This window comes from Giraffa tippelskirchi, chromosome 7, assembly GCF_054371585.1.
Source record: "Giraffa tippelskirchi isolate mGirTip1 chromosome 7, T2T-mGirTip1v1.2.pri, whole genome shotgun sequence".
Taxonomy (NCBI): Eukaryota; Metazoa; Chordata; class Mammalia; order Artiodactyla; family Giraffidae; genus Giraffa; species Giraffa tippelskirchi.
The window spans coordinates 103,746,910-103,763,545 of NC_137281.1; the positions used below are offsets into that span (position 1 = coordinate 103,746,910).

At 36.2% G+C, this 16,636-nt stretch overlaps 1 protein-coding gene across 3 annotated transcripts in view; it reads left to right on the plus strand.

The window, feature by feature from the left end:
* The window catches only part of LOC145514141 (uncharacterized), a 959,076-nt gene that overhangs the window by 380,942 nt on the left and 561,498 nt on the right, over nt 1-16,636 (plus strand). For all 3 annotated transcript variants that reach the window (XR_014059866.1, XR_014059862.1, XM_081511229.1), the window contains one exon: nt 2,192-2,297. Coding sequence is in view for 1 of the 3 variants with exons in the window: in XM_081511229.1 (XP_081367355.1) it covers nt 2,276-2,297 (22 nt within the window). In the remaining 2 variants the exon portion in view is untranslated. The remainder of the gene's footprint in view (nt 1-2,191; nt 2,298-16,636) is intronic.

Consider the following 16,636-nt stretch of genomic DNA (forward strand, 5'->3'; position numbering starts at 1 on the left):
CTGCAAGCTGTTGCTAGTAATTTCTCCATAGGAGAAGGTTCTGAGAAAATAAAGCATTGTTCCTTTGGTATATTTTGAGTAGAATTAGAGAACACAGCAGTACTCTACAAGTATTTCTTTTCTGCACATCTGTCTAACAGAGTGTATTCCTCTCATGTTGGTTTTGTATTTATTTCTGATATTTCATTGATAAAGTGCATATTCAAATAGAGAAAAGTGAGAACTATCAAAATGTGCTACCAACACTTGAGAACAATGTCTGTCTCTATTAGAACAAAGAAGTAATATTTGTACAGTTTATTCTTCCTCTGGGGACATGTGTTGAAAATTCTTTTACCCTCACTGTTGATAAGCAGAGAAAGCAAATGGAGGTAATCTGCTAGCTTTTCTACTCAAGTAGGGTTCCCTAGTGGCTCAGAGGTAAAGAATCTGCCTGCTATGCAGGATATATGCAGGTTTGATCCCTGGGTCAGGAAGATCCCCTGGAGAAGGAAATTTAAAAGGATATATGTGAGCAGTACCTAAGAGACTAAATGTAAATAGCTAACAAATATATGTAGACATTTTGAAGCTCACTAGTAAAGCAAGAAACAAAAATTAAAATGTTAATGAGCCACCACTCTTTAATGATAAGATCTTCAAGAATTTTACAAGTGATAACACTCATTGTTGGCAATGGTAGAAATAAAATGGAAAATCACTTGTATTGCTGACTGGCAAATAAAGTGATGTAAGCTTTCTTTGACACATTTTGACAATAAACAGCAAAACCTTTGAAATGGCTCCACACATCAATTCTCCTGGAAATTAACCTAATGGATTACCGCTTAAGTAAGCAAAAATTTAGTTTCCAGGATGTTTATTATAAACAAAAAGCAATGTAGGAAACAAGCCTTATGTGCCAAAATGAGGGTGACTTCTCTATGAAATACATGTTTTCACATTTCGTATATTGCACATATATCCATATGGCACACATATACATTTATGTCTAAAAAATTAACATTTTAACTAATAGTTTAAAAAATTATTAAAACCATAGTGATGTTCTTATAAAAGTGAAAGGATAGGTGTAATGTAATCAATGAAAGAGTACAGGATTTTAAATAATTCATATCAGTTTTTTTTTTATTAAATTCCAATATCTAGCAGAGTGCTTTCCACAAAGTATATAACATGTGTTGAATTAACCAGTGAATGTAATTTTTGTAGCTTCTAATATAGTGCACTGCTCATACAACACTAGAGGTCCTGATATGCAGGTTTCTTTTTCTGTTTATACCTTTCTTAAATGATTGGGATTATGCCTTGAATCTGTATGTAGAGTGTTATTTTCAAAGTGACTTTGCATCTAATTTACTATATAATCTCTACTTTTATTCATGGAATATTGTATAGCTTTATCCCCATATATTTTTCTATACACTTTAAAAAAACATATTCTATGTTTAAGTTGAATATTGGGCTTCCCTTGTGGCTCAGCTGGTAAAGAATCTGCCTGCAATGCAGGAGACCTGGGTTTAGTTTCTGGGTTGGGAAGATCCCCTGGAGAAGGGAAAGGCTACCCACTCCAGTATTCTGGCCTGGAGAATTTCATGGACTGTATAGTCCATGGGGTCACAAAGAGTTGGACATGATTGAACGACTTTCACTTTCACTTCTTTTCAAGTTGAATATTACTATAGTAATCAACACAGAAATGATTAAATTATTAAAATTTAAAGGGACAACTTTATAATACTGCTCTGGAGTTCACCTTTCACCATCATAAAATAAAAACTAAATTTAAAGTACTTCTAGAAAATGGCAAAAAGCCTCTTAAGAAAATCAGATACCCCTTATTTCTCCTCATTAACAGCTCTGCTTGGCTATCTTCAGAAAACCAAAACAACCATAGACAATAATTCCCCATGCTGAACAATCTCAATCTGGCAACTCCACATCTCTGAAGTGTGACTTGGTCACCAGCTCCTGGGGCTGGAATTAACTGCTGTGCTTGCTGTTTCATGCAGCTGTTTGTGTGTGACTGTACTGATCCTGCACAGGAGCCGTTAATATGGGGAAAACTGTATCTATTTGAATCTTTAACAACGTTGCTCCTTGAGTTCCCTTTGACAAAACAGGTAGGTGGGAAGGACAGAAATAAAATCTATAATGAGTAAATCAGTGAGCCAAGCTTTCTGTCTTCTAGGACTGCAGACTTTCAGTTTTCCTCAACTCAGTGAGATGTCACCCTTCTGTGTGGCTGATTGCTGTTGGCATGAGAGCAGGATGAATGAGGGACAAGACCTGTGAAGGTGAGTCACTGGCTGTGGGTAGCTAATGTTAAGAGGAGAGGAAGGTGAGTACATCAAGTCCTCAATGAATGTGTACAGAACTTTAGAGTAATATCAGTAATGTCAGTTTATCTTATGATTGCTCATTATCTTCCCTTTTTTTGGGGGGGGGGAGGGTTCTTATGCATTTTCTTCTCTGGCCTGTGGTTTATGATCAGCCTGGTCGTTGGTCTATCTGATGCCTAGAAAATTATCACCTCTGTGTGACCTGGCTCACCTGCCTTTCTTCTTTTCAGGTCTTGTAGTGCTCATAGAGTTCCTTTTGATTGATTTTAAGCTGTTGAGTGTTGCTGGTGAATGTCACGACACAGTGGCATGTAGGTTCTCTGAAAACTTTGTCATCCAACCTCTAATGCGACTTTTCGCTAATTAATTGTTTGACACCTCAGTTCCATTCATTATATTATTCACTAATTAAAGTAGTCCGTCTGACATTCAGAGGGTGTGCCTGTAACATACCAGGCCCAAACTAACCATTTACAAAGAAAATGATTCCTGTAAATTGGCATAATAATTATCTTCCTTTTTTTTTGCTTTATCATCCCACTTTCTTCACTGTCAAAAATTTCCCTTCTCTCTCCCTTTGTTCTCCCTTCTTCTTCATTCTTGATGCACTGTGCTCTTTTGGCTTCTCTGGCCTCCATTCCTGTCCTCCTACCTCTGTGATTTTTCTGCCTGTTTGACTGGCTCCTTTATCTCCTTTCATGTCATCATTGTGGACATTCTACATGGCTTTTTTTTTTTTTGACACCCAAATCTCTCTTATGGGGTGGAGGGGTGGTGGTGGTGGCAGTTGAGGGGGAGGGGCAGTTGTGGGGGAGGGGGAGGGGCTTTCACTGCACAGCTTGTTCATCGACACTGCTTCCTGAGTCCTGTGGCTTCATCACATCTGGACTGGAAAAAGCTTCGATGCGCAGGGCCTCAAATGATTCATCTGCCCTGAACACTAGCCACACAGGGCTGGGGCCTGAGGCTGTGCTGTCTGGATGGTGAAGCCAGACTCGCCCAATGTCTTGCGGTTGTCCAGAAGATTTTCTTGTACAGCCGCTGCTCGCTAGGTCTTTACTTTCTTTTTCTTTTTTTCTCCAGATTCCTTCCCTCGGGGACATTATTCACTTTCATCATCCAGTTATTACTTTTACATGGATTACTATACAACTTTCTCTTGAATCTTTACTACTTTTTATATATTCTATCCCATATCTCCACCTGGACTTTCACTGTATCTAAACTCTGTGTAAGTGTGATCATTTACTTTCTCCACTCTTACAAATGACATGTCCAGTACATTGTTCTATACCTCAGCAACTCCTAAAATAATTAACCTCTATTAACTGTTTTCAAGAACTGTCTACTATAGGTGAATAATTGAGGTGGGTATTGGGACACAGATACACAATGCTGGTTTCTTCTCACTCTCAACTTCAACACAGTATTTATTAAAGTGCCAAATCTTCACTGTCACATCTTGTATTTTATGTTTTCAGGTCAAGAAGAGAGCTCATGTACCTTTCTAAAATGCAACTATTAATGTTGACATTTCTCTTATTTTATAATCATGAATTAAAAGTATAAATATACAAATTTCCTTGAAAATAAATGATCCAAATAGATCCAAGTCAAATTGAATAGGTTAATGCCATATATCAGACCAAGTTATTATGAAGGAGCTATTGGATAGTTTGAAGGGTGGAGAATGTCAATGGACACAAAAGATGATGCCAAGAGGAGGCTGAGATTCTGATGTTTTAACTTCATATGTCAACTATTCCAAATGCTGGTCCTTAATACATTCATGTGTATGGATGGAGAGAAACTGTTTACAGAGATACTTAATATCCACTATGGCTTCTGCTGCTGCTGCTGCTGCTAAGTTGCTTCAGTCATGTCCCACTCTGTGCGACCCCGTAGATGGCAGCCCACTAGGCTCCTCTGTCCACAGGATTCTCTAGGCAGGAATACTGGAGTGGGTTGCCATTTCCTTCTCTGCTATGGCTTCTATAGGCATGTAATTAGCAGAAGCTCTAAAGAAGATGAAATCCCCCAGACACACATATCTTGCATGACCAGGTGGCATAGGTTCTTTATGAAAACCTTACTTGGTATTGAGGCCAGTTTAGGTCTTTGTAATTATGAGATATTTTATTGAAACTGGAGGCAATCTGATCAGTGAACATTATCAAAAGTGATAGAAAGTAGTTGTTCTATTTTTCATGACAGTTACATACTTTCTTAGTTTTACTTTTCCTGTGGGCTCTCCCATGTACCCAAGTCTCTGTGTTCAGCCTCAATCTACAGCCTATCCTAAATCAGCCTCAACTCCAGACATACCTGGAGTATGTCTCACGCCAGGTAACAAATCATCTGTTTAAACCATGTTGGAGTTTATACACTATGATGATATTATGTTGATTTTTGTATGTTTGAGTAACTGGATAACTATAGACTCTTCATGCATAATGAGAATGTAGCAGCATCAATGATGCTAGTGCATATTGTCATCTCCATAATCACAGTTCCTTCACATTTTCTTAGTTTTCATTATTTCAAATGTTAACACTGAGTATAAGAAAACAGTGGAGAAAAAAAAAAATTTCATTCTGAGGGAAAATGTTTTCAAGCCTAGAATTCTACATTTATCCAAACTGTGAAGGCATGTAAAACCTGCTTGAGATTTCACCACTAGATGTCTGGAGTCAGTTCTGATCATCTACCCCATGAGCTAAGAGAACAAATCTCATTCCTGCCCGCAGAAGGCACTGAATTCTTTGCCACTGGCCAAATGGTTGATAGAGGGGGAGGGGCCGTGCAGGGCAGCAGTAGAACTTTTGTATTTGTTTAGTCACTAAGTTGTGTCTGACTCCTTACAACCACCTGGACTATGGCCACCAAGCTCTTCTGTCCATGAGATTTCTGAGGCAAGAATACTGGAATGGGTTGCCATTTCCTTCTCCAGGGGATCTTCCCAACCCAGGGAGCAAACCTGCATCTCCTGCCTTGGCAGGTGAATTCTTTACCTCTGAGCCACCAGGGAAGCCCAGGGCATTAGTAGAGAGGTGAATCACATGCCCTTCTATGTCATATTTGCTTGATGTTAGGTGAGGAGTTTTCAGGGATGTGGTTAGGCACTAAGGAGTGCAAGGTGATGAAAGTAGAAAACTGAGTTTCCAAATTAATTTCCTTGGAGTGATCCTCTGATATGTGTCATCCCTGTAGCGAAATAATTCTTGCTGTCAACACTATCCCTAACCAGGTCCCAAATCCTGATATACAACAGGTATAATATTTTATTATATTTACTCATGCTTCAGCTGTTGAAACCAGAGTCTCAGAAACAACCATAATGGACAGCCCAGTCCAACAGTTAGTATAGGTATGGCACCAACTCTGATATTTTTTTCCCTGCTAGCTGTTGTCAGGAAGTATTTCTTTGAAGTGTCAGGGAAGATGCTCTTTCCTTTCTCTGCTTCATCACCTAAGATCCCCCCCTTGCTAGGAATGGCTGGCTTGCAACTGCAGTGTAGGGTAATGACTTTTGGACTTGCTCACAGATCCTCTCATTTGGGAATTGGTGTGCTTGCAGGATGACTAGGGGTAGGCAGGTGCGGGACTGGCAGTGATGCTCCTTTGAGACCTTATTTCAGAGTCCAATCCTGGCCCCATTTTCTACCACCTCATTGCAAATTATTTTTCAGGGGCCCAATTGCCCTTTCAGTAATTTGATTTTGGCTGGGTTCCCTTAGTCTCCTTCTGTGATTATGATTGTTTCCCAGATCTGTCCCTGTTCCTGGCTTTGCTGTAGAACCACACAGCTGGCATTAGAGCCTGCCACAGTAAGGCTGTCTCTTGATTTTATCTAACTAAATGTTTGATTTTCTCCTAAATATTCTCTGTATTCTTTGAACCCACATATGACTTTAGTTAGTACTCATAATTAAAATAGAAAAGGACAAAAGTGAATTTTCCACCTTTTATTTATTAACCTCTTTAGTGGGAATGGCCAGAAGCTGGTGATATGGAATATTTTTGCATTTGACTCCCTTTACATCTTCTAATGTTAATGAATGCCAACTTTTAAATTCTGATAATCAAAAAGCAGGAGTCATAACTAACTCTTCAGCTTTCAAAGCTATCACTCTAGTTTTCTGATTCTTCACCAATTCACATAAAAGACATAGAATTTTCATTGTAAAAGGAATCTTAGAAACCAGTTGATAAAGTCAGTTTAGTTTAAAAATGAGAAGAGGAAGTGCATGTCCAGCAATTGATTATAGAATGTTATGTTAGTTTATGAAATTGGGACTATAATACAGGTCTCTGTATTCTGTGGTAAAACATTTATCCTTTTTTATCAACTTGAAAAATATTTAAGTATATTTTAATAATTATACTTAATATATGTCATATTGTCATGTGGACTATTTCTGTTGTGGCCAAGAATCCTCTTGGCTTTTAGGCCATACTATCAGTATATTTCAATGGAAACTCAGAAAAGTTTTGCTGCAATACTTGACATGAAAATTTCCTTTTTTAAAGTAGGAATATATTTTTATAAATCTAAATGGAACCACTAAGATATGTGTGTGTGTTTTAAATTTCTACAATTAGTGGAAACTGCTTCCAAGTGCTTTAAGTATTCAGAGGGAATGCTAACAATTGAATGGGCAGAGTAAGAAGCTGCCAACATGTTGTGACTTAAGCAGAATATAAATGTTTCTTACCTGAACACAAATATCTCCTATATTGACCAGCCATAAGTCATCAGTCACAACTTAAGGTGCTGCTCTCAGAAAGCCCTTGTTAAATACAGCTTATTATCTGGGAAGTATGCAGTATGTTCCATTATTCAATTCTTATTATCACCCAGCCTCACATTAGCAGCAAAATGTCACCAAAAGATGGGGACACAAAGGGTCTATTTTATCATAGGAATATAAAAGTTGCAAAACACTTTCAATGTGGGATAGCTCAAGCAAGAGAGACCAATTAGAATACTGCCCTGAGGAGCCTAAACACAGAAAGAGAAGCTGAGATTGACAGAAAGGGCCTATCAAATCCAACTGCTACCTAAAGGGCTGGGATGGGGAGGGAGATGGGAAGGAGGTTCAAAAGGGAAGGAATATATGTATATGTATGGCTGATGCATGTTGAGGTTTGACAGAAAACAGCCAAATTCTGTAAAGCAATTATCCTTCAATAAAAAATAAATTAATTAAAAAAAAATCCAACTGCTACACAGATTAGCTGAGGGCAAACTAGCTGAAAACAAGAGAACAATAACTTGAAAATAGACTCTGAAAGGGCAGCTATTTAACTATCACAAAATTATGCAAAACATTCTTAAAGAAAATCTGAATTACAACAATCATTAAAGCCTGTCTCTAATGTGAGAGTGAAGCATTCTCTATTGAAATCTTGAGTTCCACAATGACTGTTAACAAAACACAAAAACAGATGTTTCACAAAGCTACTTAGATTCTTAAGTGCTAACAATTAAGTGGTACTCAGACTTCTTAGTAGAGTGCCAATTATCAGTCAGATGTGGGCCTTGCAGAGGAGAGTGGAAGGTGTAGAAGGAGTGGGATATATCTACTTCAAGGAACAGCACACTAGAATATTCGCATTCTAAAAATCCTAATAAAATTATCCCATTATTTCTCAAAGACCAGAAATAGCATAGCATGATTTTCCAAGGAGTTTTGGTATTACTATACACACATTTCAAGATCAGTGACTTTACTGCTAATCAGAGGAAGGTTTGCCATATACTTAATTTTGGAATCAGATACATGTTTATGTATTAGTAATTCCAAAAATGATATAATAAAAAATGATTGGGCACTTACTGTCTAACAAGCAATGCTACTGAACTTTACATTTTTCTACCAGCCAAATATATTCCTTCGAGATTTTATCCCCTGAAGATTATGCAATGAAAGTGATATTTTTGTCCTTACTAAAGAGGAAGATGTCCGGCACTCTATGTTAGGATGCTAGTTTATATGTAATGCATTAAAAATACATTTAGAGTCATAGAAGTATGAGGTGTAGCAGACAGGGGAGAAAGTATATCAAATATATCAAGTATATCAAGTCTCCTCTTAAGATCAAACATTATGCTTTTTATTGTGTTTGACTTCTCTTGGGCTAGTGACTCCAGAGGAGGATATGTCATTGGACAGAGCAGGGACACTCAGAAGCAAGTTCACAACCCTACAAGACTAGTAACTTTTCTCTCTTCTAACAAACATCAAAATACAGCTATTTACGAAGTGAAAGGTAAAACTCCCTTTACGCCAGACCAATAAACAATTTCCCAAAATGTCAGCTTACTACTTATTGTTTCTTTACTTATCTTTCCCACATCCCAAAGGAAAAGTTTTATGTCACAGGAGACCTCAACTGAGTGCTTTCCCTTAAGGATGACACTTACTTATTCCTCTGTGTCCTCTAAGAAAGGAAGAGCATAAAAAAATAAAATTCCACAATGTTCTTGTAAAAAAAAAAAAAGAAAAGAGCAAACCAGTTTTGCTAGTCTCCAAAGTAATTTATTTTCTACACTGTAAATTATTCATTTATTTTAATATAGACATTTTTTCTAAAATTTAAGACATCTTAAACTGCAAATTCTTTTTATTTTTCCACTGAAAAGGCAAGTTACTTATTGAGATATTCCAGTCTCCCCTACTTTCTGCAGAGGGATTAGCAGAAATGTGCAAAGTTATGTGCAGTCCATTATCAAATCAAATTGATCTGAACCTAAGAATAGAGAAAGAATTTTATGTAGGATGCAATTTGGAGCACACAGTCAAATAGCAGTCTCATCAGGATGGTCCTCCTGAAGCCACTGTGCTGCTCAGCCGCAATGGAAAATCCTATCTAAGTGGTATTCAAAGGATTAGCATATCCCAATATGAGCACATTTTGACTCTTCCTCAGTCCATTGCCACAGTTCAAGGGCATGGGCACTTTTCTATTTCCATATATTTTTTCCCTAAATTCTCTCTTTAGTCAATACTGAAGTTTCAAGCTTTCACTGATAATTGCAGTCAGAAATGTTGTTTTGCACAAACTTACTAAAAGGCCAAGTATATTAAGCAATAAAAGAGAATTACATTTCATCAGTCAATTATTTGAATATACATGATGTTCATTGCTTTTTAAACATCAAGTTCTTTTTATAATGGGTTTTCTTGACCACCATAAACAATCAATTGAAAATGGAGCTCAAATTACAAGGTTACTATTGTTATCAGATTAATTTCTTATATACTACTGCAAATGTGCTGGAATGGAGTTTAATTCATTCGTATTCCTTAATATGAAGGATGTAAATGTAATTATGTTGATACAAACGAGACTATTGTTGTTGTTCAGTTGCCCAGTCATGTCCGACTCTTTGCAACCCCGTGGACTGCAGTATGCCAGCCCCCTCTGCCCCCCACCATCCCTCACCATCTTCCGGAGTTTGCCCAAGTTTATTTTCATTGAATCAGTGATACCATCCAGCCATCTCATCCTCTGACTCCCTCTTCTCCTTCTGCCCTCAATCTTTCTCAGTTTCAGGGGCTTTTTCAATGAGTCATTTGTTCAACAGTCATCTCTGGAGCAAGTACTAGAGTTTCAGCTTCAGCATCAGTCCTTGGGGTGAATATTCAGGGTTTATCTCCCTTATATCCCCTCATAGTACAGTTTTTCTATATTTTTAACATACAAAATGTTTTTTACTGGGTAAGTTCAGAGAATTTTTAAAAATAAAAGAACAACCATTGAAAATAATTGGAAAATCAGTACCACTGCACAAGACATGAAGAAAATGAAATGATAAATAAAATGAATTAATTCATACTGATGAACAGTAATCACTAGGCAGAAGAAGGTAGGGAAAAAAAAAGTAGGAATGAAGAAGGAAGGAAGGGAGGGAGGAAGGAAGGAAAGAAGGAAACAAGAAAAAAAGATACGATGAAACCCGAGAAGGAAATGTAACTAAGCATAAGCTACCTGGGGACAGGATCATAATTATTTATTGTGTGTGCGTGTGTACTCAGTTGTGTCCCACTCTTTGCAACTCCATGGACTGTAGCCCATGAAGCTACCCTGTCCATGGAATTTTCCAGGCAGGAATACTGGAGTGGGCTGCAATTTCCTCACTCAAAAAGAGTTGACCAAGACCCTTAGTGAGAAACTGGGAAGGAAAATATGTAGAGTTAACTATTAATTGGCTATAATAATTTTAAATTTCTAGAGATGAAGTTCTATGCCTACTTTATTTGGTCTTATTGAAGCCAACACAGAACTTGCTGCTGTGTTTTTTCTTCAATGATAAAAAAAAACACTTAGAGAAAAAAAAAACTAATAAATAAAATAAAATTCTTGGAGCTTGGTTCATATGTGCAGTAGATATGTTGGGATGAGAAAATTAACAAAGTTATATGACAACTATTTTAAGAGATTTTCTAACACCTAATGCATTTATACGGGGAAGATCTAAAAGCAATGGCTATTAATATTGATAAGCTGATTCTAGCTTAGTTTAAAGAACTTTTATTCTTGTCCAAAAGTAAAAGAATCTACCCTAAGAGTAATGTTTCTCATTCTAAGTTGAGCAATAGGTATGAAAAATACAGTGGGTAGGCAATGACTATCCATATATATTAAAACTTTAAGGTTATGATTCTGTAAAAACATGTAATAAAATAAATTTTATAAATAATATGGCAATAAAATTGTATCTGGAGTTTTAAATGCAAATGTTTAAAATATGGGCTTAAATATTTCTCTATAATGAGTTTTTTTAACTAGAGTATTACAAATTCATACAATGATTTTAGCATAATCAATGCACTTTTTGATGGTTTGAGTCCATATATCAATAATAATATTTTACCTTCATTTAACAAATCACAGAAATGCATTTTAAGGACATTTTATTTGCCTTTTAAAATAACATTTGGGGCTTCCTGAGTGGACTAGCAGTAAAGAATCCACCTGCCAATGCAGCAGATGCCAGAGATGTGGGTTCAATCCCTGGGTTGGGAAGATTCCCTGAAGAAGGAAATGGCAACCCACTTCAGTATTCTTGCCTGGAAAAATCCCATGGACAGAGTAGCCTGGTGGGCTACAGTTCATGGGGTTGCAAAGAGTTGGACATTTGGACATGACTGAGCACTTGTCAGCGGTATTTATATATATATATATATAAATTCAAAGTTATACTAATAGCTGTATTGTTGAAATGAACTTTAAATGTTATCTTATGTAAATTAGTTTCTATATTTCGGGCAACACCAAGTTTCTCAAAGTAGAAATTCTTTCTTCAGCATGGCACTAATGCATGCAATATTACACTGTATACACTTTGGATTCTTGCATCATAAACAGTGAAAATAAGTTTTCTTGTATCCTGTAGAAAAGAAAATTCCATTTGTCACCCAAGGCATCATATTTTCAGAAACATCTTTTTTCATTACTAGGCTTCATAAAGGCCATCCTCAGGCTAAGCTGCAATTTTGGGCCTTAATGTCTGTCTTCTGCCATTATAGGTTTTATAAAATTTCCATAGTATGAAATTCTCAGAGAATCTTGCAATACTTATAGGGTCATGTCTCTAACTAAAATTTAAAGTAAGATAAATAGTTTGTTCACTTACACCCAATTATTTTTGTAACTGCAAAAATGTGTGAGATATAAGAATTCATTAGAAGATAATCGATTGTCATTCATGAGTCCAAGAGTTTAGGTAATCTACTTACTTAAAACCACAGCGGAAAACAAATATGGAAAAAAATCAAACACATTAGACTCCACCTAAGAATAATAAGAGTAAACATAAGAGATGCTTTGAAAAATCAAAGATACATACATAGAGTGACAAAGATGTTAAGGCAACTCATTTCCTCTAAAAATCAGTAAATACGTCCTTCACAAATTCTTGATTATTCCAATTTGATGTTCAAAAATGCTTTGTACTCATGCTATTACCTTCAGTTTCTGATGTTCAGTGTTTCATGAAAGTTCAAAAATTTAGTTTTGGCAGCAAAATGATTGCAGCAGGGAAAGGCAGGACACCAAAGGCTTTTCATGGGTAAACCAAAATAATTGTTCCAATATTTCAAGAAAAGTACTTAAATGTTATAAAAGAAAGTGTAAGTGTTCTGTTCCTAAATTCTTCATTGCATCCCTGTTGCTTCCATTAGAAGTTGCTGTGATAGAAGCCTTTGCTATTAAACAAATCTCCATGCAGAACTGTGCTCAAAAAGCAAATTAGGAAGCTTTACAATTTATTTGATTAGGAGGGGGGAATAAAATGATTTTAAAAGACTCAGATTTTTACCTCCCAAAGAAACCATAAAGCAACCTAATAACATCTTCTTAGAATAAGGAAAGGCCATTGTCACTTTATATATCAAATCCTTGATAGCATTATTTTATAGCCAAAATTTTCAGTTTGCCTTCTTATTTTTACTTCTTAATGCATTTACTTAATTTTTCCTCTCTGGCCATTTTTGACATCTATGTATTCACTGATTTAAGGGAAAAGAAGGATTTGCCACAGGATCAGCTTCCTAAGTAGTAGATTCTTTAATTTACAGGATACATGAAGCATCTATGGAGAATAGGATTGAGCCACAGTGGAGGGAGGGCTTATGGGCTGAATTTTGCCCCCACCCTCGCTATTTCATATGTTGAAATCGAAGGTATTTGGAAATAGGATATTTAAAGAAGTAATTAATATTCAATAAAGTCATTGCAATGGGCGAAAAGGGGAGATATAGAGGGAAGACCATGCAAAGACACAGGGAGAAAATAGCCATCTATAAGCCAAAGAGAACTTCTGTTTAAGCCACCTTATCTGTGGTGTTTTGTTAGGGAAATCCTAGTAAACAATAGCCTTTTGGAGCTAAATTGTACAAGTAGAATTACTCTTTTTGAGAAAAGTAGTTTGCAGTTCAAATAAACTGGTGTAATCACACAAAATAAGAACACAGTTGGCAAACATAGGTGGAAAATAGGAAAAAAAACAAACAAAAAACAGAGACCTCCAGAAAAAGGAGTATTAGGCAGGCAGATGTCTTTATACATGAAATCTTCTAAATGGGATTCAGTATTATCCTTCAGCCTGACATTGTCTCTGCTCTTCCATTTACTAGGCTTAAAAAAAATGTTAAGCCTCACCAAGAAAAGTCTTGGGGAAATAGTACTGTTATTGTTGACACCAAGGAGAGCCAAGTAATAATGCTGTTAAGGATCACTCAGTCTCTTAGTCCACTCCTCATCTCCAATCATAAATCTGCATTCATTAAACATGGAGCCTTTGCTGCCTGCACAGCAGACTATCAATGCAACACTATATAATATTAATCATGTGCTATAATCATGTACTAATCAGAAATTAAGTTAGGCTGATAGGACTTCATTTTTGTAGTTCCTTAGGTACATGTTACATATCCTCCAAATTTATCAGGATCTCATTTACTCTTTAGATTAAAATAACAGCAAATGGCAATATCAAAATAAAAATAGCCTTCTCTCCCAAGACTACTGAAGATAGTGATTAAAAGTTAACTGACGCTTTTGTAACCATGACATCATTTGTATGTATCATCTAAATTATGCGGTTATTAATTTTTAACCACCAGGCATATAGTCTCCAGTACCACATGAAATTTATGCTTTTATTTATTTATTTATTTTGTGGTAAGAATACTTAAAAGGAAGTCTGCCTTCTTAACAAACTTTAGATAGAGGACATGGTATTGTGAATTACAAACTCAAGGTTGTGCAGTAGATCCCTAGAATTTATTCATCTTGCATCACTAAAACTTTATACCTGTTAAACAGCAGCTTCTCATTTCCTTTTCCCCCATTCCTTGGCAACCACCATTTTACTCTCTATGAGTCTAAATATTTTATATCTCATATACAGTATCTGTTCTTCTGTGACTGGCTTATTTCACCTAGCATAATGTCCTCAAGATTCATCCATTTTATTGCGTGTGGCAGGATCACATTTTCTTTATGTTTTCATGTATTAATGAGTATCAGACTTTTAGACTGCTTCCATATCGTGGCTATTGTGACTTACTGATTTCTCAAAAATTAAGACTTATTACTTTGTAATGGTTTCAATCAGTTTTGAGAGAGCAATAATTTTTGTTTAAAATATTAAAAGTATAGTATATTTACATGACACAGTATACACTGCTAACTTAAATATTAATATGCAGACTGCTCTAGCCACTCCAGTATTCTTGCCTGGAGAATTCCATGGATAGAGGAGCCTGGTGGGCTACAGTCCATGGGGTTGCGAAGAGTCAGACACGAATGAGCGATCAACATTTTCACTACACTTAGAGGCAGGCTGCCTATGTTCTGGGCCTGACTCTGCCACTTAGAGTTGGGCAAGATACTGAATCCTGAATCTTGAATGTCTCAAATGTCTACCTGTAAATGTTGTTGGTAACAGTTTCTATCCTAGGAGTGTTGGGAGAATTAAGTTATCAAAAAGCATTTAGAAAAGTGGCTTATGTAAGTACTTAGTATTATTACATTACTGATATTGTTATCAGTTCACAGATCCATTTCCTGTTTTTCTAGACTGAAAAACGCATCACTTAAAAAGTAAAGATATAATACCTAAAATCAAAATGCAGATTCATTTTCTACCAATAAAACTTTGCAAATGTAAATGCTGATAAGAAACATTACTACAGACATTTTAACAGAGATGATTAAAAGCAGAGTTAAATTCAGATTGAAGTGAGTTAAAGGCTCATTCTTCTCATTTTCTGTGTGACCTTTAGCAAGTTACAAAAATTTTCTGAACCTACATTTCCCTACTTATTAAAGATAAAATTATGATGTACATGACATAGGATTGCTAAAGAATTAGGTAAATTAATGTTTGTAATAATTTACTCGTGTCATGCCTGGAACATAGTAAATCCTCAATACGTTTTGGTTTTCGTTGTTTTACTATTATTATTTTTTTATTATCAATTGCCAAAACACCACAAAATTTGATGGCTCAAAGCAATGATTCATTTTAATTTCTCATGTTTTTGTGTGTTGATTGAGCTCACTGGGGGCAGTTCCTGTATAGAGTCCTTCGTGTCTTTCCAATCAGTTGGCAGCTGGGCTGGAAGTATCTGAAGGCTGGCCAGGTATGGACATCTAATATGATTTCTTCTAGATTTACACATATGTTGTACCTCATCTACAGTATCAAGAATAGCCTGTAGTAGCCAGGTATCTCTCACTCTCCACTTAACCTTTCCACTTGGCAGCTTGATCTTTTTGCAATGTGACTGTCTCAGGTACATAGACTTCTCAGGTTTCCCTTGGAATAAGAAGCCTGAGGCCAGAGTCAGCTATAATATTTTAAACCAGCTATTCAGGATATACAGCATCATGTGGAGCATGTTCTCTGATACAAATGAGCCATAGAACCATCCTAGATCCAAGGGGAGGAAATTATACAAAAGTGTGAAAACTAGGAGGTGAGATTCATGAGGTGTGGGTAATCTTAGAGCTACAACTTGATTATCTGTACAATCACTGTTACCATTATCGATACGGTCCTCACTGTCTTCATCTATTCTTGATTTAACTATAGCTTGTTTTATTTTTTTGAGAAAAATGTAAGAGAAAATGTTAGCACTCTTAAACTATCAACAACTTTCAGCCAAAAACCCTAATTCTGAAACCTATTGTAAGGGAATAATCTGAAAGAATGAAAAATAATTTCTTTCTGAAGTCACTTTTCTTTCAGACAGATAAAAAGTTGAAAAAATGAGAATGACGTCACTAAAAATAATGAAGTAAATTAAGACATTTACCAAAGAAAAATGTTACCAAACAATTAGAAATGATATTTTACAGGGTATTTTAAATAGTATATGCTTAATATTTATGTACACTATGTATACATTTAGAACCAATAAAGAAACATAAACATTGAGGCATACTGGAAGAAAATAATCAGTATATCAATACTGGTAAGTTATTTAGTTGAATTTCCAACTCTTTTTGTTGTTCAATCACCAATCATGTCCAACTTTTTGCAACATCGTGGACTGTAGCACACCAGGCCTCCCAGTCTACCACCATATCTTGGAGTTTACCCAAGTTCATGTCCATTGAATTGGTGATGCCATCTAACCATCTCATCCTCTGATGCCCTCTTCTCCTTCTGCCTTCGATCTTTCCCAGCATCAGGGTCTTTTCCAGTGAGTTGGCTATTAGCATCAGATGGCCAAAATACTGGTGCGTCAGCTTCAGCATCAACCAGTCCTTCGAAT